At 40.0% G+C, this 6,748-nt stretch overlaps 1 protein-coding gene across 2 annotated transcripts in view; it reads left to right on the top strand.

The window, feature by feature from the left end:
- The window catches only part of LOC103507921, a 14,492-nt gene extending 8,285 nt beyond the window's left edge, over positions 1 to 6,207 (top strand). For both annotated transcript variants that reach the window (XM_026822659.1, XM_008472440.3), the window contains 3 exons: positions 1,128 to 1,280; positions 2,052 to 2,229; positions 5,547 to 6,207. In XM_026822659.1, the coding sequence (XP_026678460.1) occupies positions 1,128 to 1,280; positions 2,052 to 2,229; positions 5,547 to 5,551 (336 nt within the window). In that variant the 3' untranslated portion in view covers positions 5,552 to 6,207. The remainder of the gene's footprint in view (positions 1 to 1,127; positions 1,281 to 2,051; positions 2,230 to 5,546) is intronic.
- Positions 6,208 to 6,748: the final 541 nt, after the last annotated feature.

Genomic DNA, 6,748 nt, shown 5'->3' on the forward strand with positions numbered 1-6,748 from the left:
TCCGAAAATTTGGAGTATCCACCCCCCGGTACATCACTGTTTGGACCCTCGGGCCCCCCTCCGCAAAATCCTCGATATGGCCCTGCTCTGAGTAGGTAAAGGCCGGGCGGCGCTTCGAATTCTTGACGTTAGCGCTCCTCCCGGCACGCTTGGGCAATCTTGATGGATGGATGAAAAGGATGACCATCTGGGCATTCGTGTGCTGGCTTTTCCCGGCCCCAATTAGGCTGCGTGAGGTTAATGCGTGAGGAGGCTGATAGCTTGTCGCCGAATGGAGGGTAAAATAGAGGAGGAGAACTATCGATAACTATCGAACGCTATCGATAGTTGAGGCTTGACTATCGATAGTTCTCCTCCTCTAGGGTAAAACCTTGGTCACTTAGGCCTGTCACACATTGGAAGTGTAAAGTGCGACCTGAATAAAGATCTTAGGAGTTAGGAGTTATACAGTGTCGTTAAACCTCCTCTATCAAACAAAAGTAGGTTGTATTTAGGTAGAATTTATAGGTATGAAGGGAGTAACCCTGTATTTATTTGTTGGACAGTCTCAGTATATGAGTCAATACATAACTATGTATCCATAGGTATTACATATGTGGGTATGTATGTACCATTGTACCTATGTACATACATAGCTGAAATGTGTCACCGATAGAAAGTATAGAAACCCAAGTCTGGTGCTCCAATTTAATTCAGTTCGGAGCTACAGAAGCGTGACCTATTAAATTACAATGCCCCCCAAAAAAAAAAAAAAAAAAAAAAAAAAAAAAAAAAAAAATCCCCAACCTAATAAAATTCCCTATTCCTCGCACTCTATTTACCCTATTACAGCTCTATTTTTATCCCACATAATATTAAGTTAAAGGGAGGGATAGATGATTTTCTTTTATGTTCTTATGGTCTTGATGGATAAAAGCTTGTGAAGTTTTTCTGCAAACTGTGACAAAATCGATGCAGTAAGCACACATACTGGAGTGCGCTATTTTCGTCGTAAGCGGTAATGCAGTGGTGTAGGTCAGGAAAAAGAATGTTTCAATTTTGTCAAATGTATGAAATAAAATCAAAAATCGAATTAAATCGAACCGAATTTGTTAATTGATAGTTTTCAATCTCTCTTTTCCCCTCAGGTTAACAAGACGAAGGAATCCTTCTCATCGGCCTTAGGCAATGCCGAGGCGCAGGCCACTACGGCTGCCGACGAAGCCAAGAAGGCCGCCATCGACTCATTCGACGAGGAACTCAAAAAGGCCGAAGGAGCTGTCGACCAGACGGTACAACAGGTGAGAAGGAGGCCACAGGAGGCCTTGGTGACCCCGAAACGGCCTTTGAAATGCTTTCGCTGTGGCCCTGCGGCCGTTTCCCTAGGGGTTCCGGCTGTGTGGAAATATACTCCTGCTCAAATTTGTCAAAATAAACTTCAGAGATCAGGAGCTCAAAATAATTATTGTACCAACGTTATGAGAGATTTATTTTGTATGAACGCCTGGTAATTATTTGATATATGCAATGTGCCAATCTTTTCACACAACGCTAGTGAGTAAAGAGTCTAGTGACGGTAGGTACCTCATTGCAGATTTTTACTTTTTCTCACTTGTCTTTCTTTAAACACGGGGCCCTGAAAGGCCTTATCGGCTCTAAAATCTGAGTAGTTAGGACGTACATTTCTGTGTGTTTCATTTTTAAAACTTTCCCTTTTGTCCTTTTTTGATTTTACATAGGAAAGCTACCTACTTTACCTGTATAGGTTCTATCAGCCATGTTGATCGACTTACCTATTTCCTATTTGTTATTTTTGGTCTCAGACGGTCACTCGGCCAGACACCAACCACGTGCAACGTTGATTATACTTCCTATGATCCGTTGGGAACTACAGTGCATTTTTATGCGTTCTTATGGTAGGGGTATATTTATTATATTCTATTCTAAAACGAGCTATACGTAATCTCGTAATCTGATAGCACAAGATTTTTTGTCCAAAAAAAGAGGATTTTATTCCTCATATACTCGTACGTATAAATCTACTACATTCTACCTATCTCTTTCATTTCCAGCTTGGAGTGACAGTGGACGAGAAGATCAAGGAGGTGGACCACCTGGTGGACGAGAAGCGAGGAGAGGTGACCAAACAAGTCACCGAGGCCGCACAGGGGACCCTGAACAATTTGGGAAACTCCGAGGCGGGCTCGGGCGCCATGGGAGTCCTGGGGAAGGCCAAAGGACTGTTGAACTGTGAGTAATAACGGGGAGGGACCAACCTCAGTGGTGTAGTGGTTAGCGCGGTAATAATAAAGGAAGGACGGGCTAAAAACAAAGAAAGGCGAAGGAAGGGCCGAACAACCGAATAATGGAGAAAGCAAATTATGTATGAGTGCCTGGAAACTATTTTGGGTATGCAATGTGCTTGTTATTTCACATTTTCCCCGAATAATCAAATACCTACGTTACTTTCCTTCCTATAGGATAAGGAAAGTAAAAAGTAATTTAGGTACCTATTTTGTAACCTTTGAGGCGAAAGCCAGCAAGTGGCCCTTTCAATCGTCCTTTGGAACCAATATAGGCCCAAAATACTACGCTGTACCTTACCAACTTATGATAATGATAGCCTATTGGCACTCGTAAAGTACCAACGTATATGGGGTGAAAATGCCGTTCCCCGACTAATTGAAATTTTATGGCTTGTCTTGGACTTGGACCACCGACCTCGCATTCTTCAGATCCGAAGTTCCGCTAATCACTACATCTCTGAGATAGGTTTCAGTAGAAACAACTCAGCAGTGGGGCTCCAAACTGCAAAGTTCAGTCTAGAATCCACGGAAACCCACTGGAAACAATACCAATTATCATTGTATTTGCCAGGCAAGGTCATTCGTAATGCCATTGCAAGGAACCATTAAGCATTACAAGCACAGGCTAATAGTGCGATGTGGATATGTTCAGCGAAACAGACAGGATGGTCTCTGTCTATTTTTCGCGGTCCCTTATATAAAATTGTATGAACGCCTGGTATCTATTGTATGTATGCAATGTGCGAAGCACATATTTTACACAATTTTCCTGCTGCCTCGTAAGGAGTCCTTACTAAGGACGGTATTCTAGTAGTAACACCTTGGAACCAATATCGACCGAGTGCGATCTTTCCTCATCTCTCTCTCTCTCCCCTCTTATCATCTCTCTCTTCACTCCTTTCATCCTCTCTCTCTCTCTCTCTCTTTTTCTCCTCTCGCTTTCTCTTTCCGTTCTTTCCCTTTATTTTTACATTGCTTTCCTCTGTCTTTCTCTCTCTCTCAAAAATTCGAATTTCCCGCCAACTTTACACGCAAAAAGTCCGACGATGTCCTACGATGGCCCTGTTCATAACCACGGCCTCAAAGTTCTCTCTAATGGAATCAAATAGGTAGCCCGTTCCCCCAGTACTAATCTTTCGTCTGTCACCCCTGACAACAGGGTGCCCCTTTAACTAACTCATTTTCGTCCCTGAATGTACCTAACTATCCGAGATCCCTTAGAAAACTGCAATGGTATCAATATCTACAGGTACCCAGTACACGTACTAATCTTTTGTCTGCCGCCTTTTCGAAAACCCGAAAATGTTGTAAAACTGGGTCAGTAAGTCGTAAAACTTGCCAGCCTAGTTAGCTTAGTTGGTGTTGGAAAAACGGGGCAAAAAAATTTAAAAAAAAAACCTAAAAAAAAAAAAAAAAAAAAAAAATGTAGGTACCTACCAAATTCACAAGACCTTGTTTAGATTTCGGGACTAAAGGGAATTTTCAGTCTCATTCTGACAGTATAAGCAGGGTATATTATATTCTATTCTAAAACGAGCTAGGTATCACAAGATTTTTTGTCCAAAAAAATTCCACATTATACTCTCGTACGTATTTATTCCACATTATACTCTCGTACGTATAAATCTACTACATTCTACTTAACTACTTATCTAGGTTAAAAACTAAAAAAAAAAAAAAAAAAATAAGCAGGGTATATTTATTATATTCTATTCTAAAACGAGCTATACGTAATCTCGTAATCTGATAGCACAAGATTTTTTGTCCAAAAAAAGAGGATTTTATTCCTCATATACTCGTACGTATAAATCTACTACATTCTACCTATCTCTTTCATTTCCAGCTTGGAGTGACAGTGGACGAGAAGATCAAGGAGGTGGACCACCTGGTGGACGAGAAGCGAGGAGAGGTGACCAAACAAGTCACCGAGGCCGCACAGGGGACCCTGAACAATTTGGGAAACTCCGAGGCGGGCTCGGGCGCCATGGGAGTCCTGGGGAAGGCCAAAGGACTGTTGAACTGTGAGTAATAACGGGGAGGGACCAACCTCAGTGGTGTAGTGGTTAGCGTGGTAATAAGAAAGGAAGGACGGGCTAAAAACAAAGAAAGGCGGAGGAAGGCCCGAACAACCGAATAATAGAGATAGCAAATTATGTATGAGTGCCTGGAAATTATTTTGGGTATGCAATGTGCTTGTTATTTCACATTTTCCCCTGAATAATCAAATAGGTACCTACAACCTACATTACTTCCCTTCCTATAGGTATAGGATAAGGAAAGTAAAAAGTAATTTAGGTATACTGTGAGTAATAACGGGGAGGGACCAACCTCAGTGGTGTAGTGGTTAGCGCGGTAATAATAAAGGAAGGACGGGCTAAAAACAAAGATAGGCGGAGGAAGGACCGAACAACCGAATAATGGAGAAAGCAAAAATTATGTATGAGTGCCTGGAAACTATTTTGGGTATGCAATGTGCTTGTTATTTTACATTTTCCCCTGAATAATCACAAATATTACTTTCTTTCCTATATTCCTATAGGAGTATAGGATAAGGAAAGTAAAAAGTAATTTAGGTATTTTGTAACCTTTGAGGCGAAAGCCAGCAAGTGGCCCTTTCAATCGTCCTTTGGAACCAATAGGCCCAAAATACTACGCTGTACCTTACCAACTTATGATAATGATAGCCTATTGACACTCCTAAAGTACCAACTTATATGGGATGATAAATATGTATAACTATTAGAAGTCTAGCTATCTACTACAGTAATAACGGGGAGGGACCAACCTCAGTGGTGTAGTGGTTAGCGCGGTAATAATAAAGGAAGGACGGGCTAAAAACAAAGAAAGGCGGAGGAAGGGCCGAACAACCGAATAATGGAGAAAGCAAATTATGTATGAGTGCCTGAAAACTATTTTGGGTATGCAATGTGCTTGTTATTTCACATTTTCCCCTGAATAATCAAATACCTACGTTACTTTCCTTCCTATAGGATAAGGAAAGTAAAAAGTAATTTAGGTACCTACTTTGTAATCTTTGAGGCGAAAGCCAGCAAGTGGCCCTTTCAATCGTCCTTTGGAACCAATAGGCCCAAAATACTACGCTGTACCTTACCAACTTATGATAATGATAGCCTATTGGCACTCCTAAAGTACCTACCAACTTATATGGGATGATAAATATGTGTATAACTATTAGAAGTCTAGCTATCTACTTTCTAGGTATGTAAGTAACTACCTATTTCTTTATTTTTTCTGTTCCAGTTTAAAGTGGAAATTCCGCGACCTCATTCCTCTTCAGAAGATTTCATTTCGTTGCACATTGGAGATTTCTGCATTTCTCCAAGCTTTTGTCTAAAATAAAAGAATGCAAGATTTTTTCTCTCTATATTTATTCCTATATTTCTTTTTCTCTACCCTCGATACGAGTAATACAATATTATTTTCATGTTTTTTTATATAAATTTTATTCTATTTTTGTTTCATGACTTTGTTTTATTTTATTATTTTTTCAAGAATTTTATTATTAATATTTTTTTGTGAAAGTTAGACAATGTTTCGTTAGTTTCATAGTAGTGGTAGTACACCTAATGACCTAGGAATGCGTAGTGATAAAGTTGGACACAAAGCTGGTTCAAACAATTTTTTTCTCTTTTTCAGCAATGTTCTTCTCAGCAATGACTGAATAGATAGGTAGCACACGATACCGGAGGCCCCGGGTTCGATCCCCGGCAGAGTCAAAGTTTTTCCGGCTCTGTGAGAAGCAAACAGTGGCGGCATTACAGAAGCCAATGTGGTATCTACAATGATTGATTTCGTAGATTAGTAGAAGCTTAACCCATTCTTTAGGGCTGTCTAGCCCCTACACCTAAGCCTCAGATTGGGCTTTTGTGTGTGGGGTTAAGCAATGGTTGATTTGGTTACAAAAATATAGAGTTACATAAAATAAAATTGTAAAGCTGTTTTACAATTCCCCAAGAAGATCATTCAAACTTACAGTGTGTTCCCAAACCAGGATGAAATCAGGTGAGTGACATAGGTGTTTGTGTGAAGTCTATTTTAGGTCTATCGACTCATACGTTCAAATGTTTTTGGTTGACTTTGTGTATTTCATTCTCAAAATAAGTTACTTCTTGCAAAAAGGATAAACTTTCTACTTTTCCATTTCAATTTCATCATTATTATTTTGAAGAGGTTTGATCGTTTGATAGAGGGAATTGTAACAACAGAGGTCTTATCGTTCCGAAAGCGAAGTAAGGATGACAAGATGGGATAAAACCAGGCGTTCCAAGGACGAACCTCATCTGTTCAGGAAATCTAACCACGACGTAGCGGTCACAAGGCTTTTTCCAAGCTCTTTTTTCCATTATTAATTAATGAATGTTTATAATAAGTGTACTTCGATACACTTGGTTCTGACATCATTGAAATATTACAGTATGAAGTGTAATAACATACCTACACCA

Source organism: Diaphorina citri, unplaced genomic scaffold (assembly GCF_000475195.1).
Source record: "Diaphorina citri unplaced genomic scaffold, Diaci psyllid genome assembly version 1.1 scaffold351, whole genome shotgun sequence".
Classification (NCBI taxonomy): domain Eukaryota; kingdom Metazoa; phylum Arthropoda; class Insecta; order Hemiptera; family Psyllidae; genus Diaphorina; species Diaphorina citri.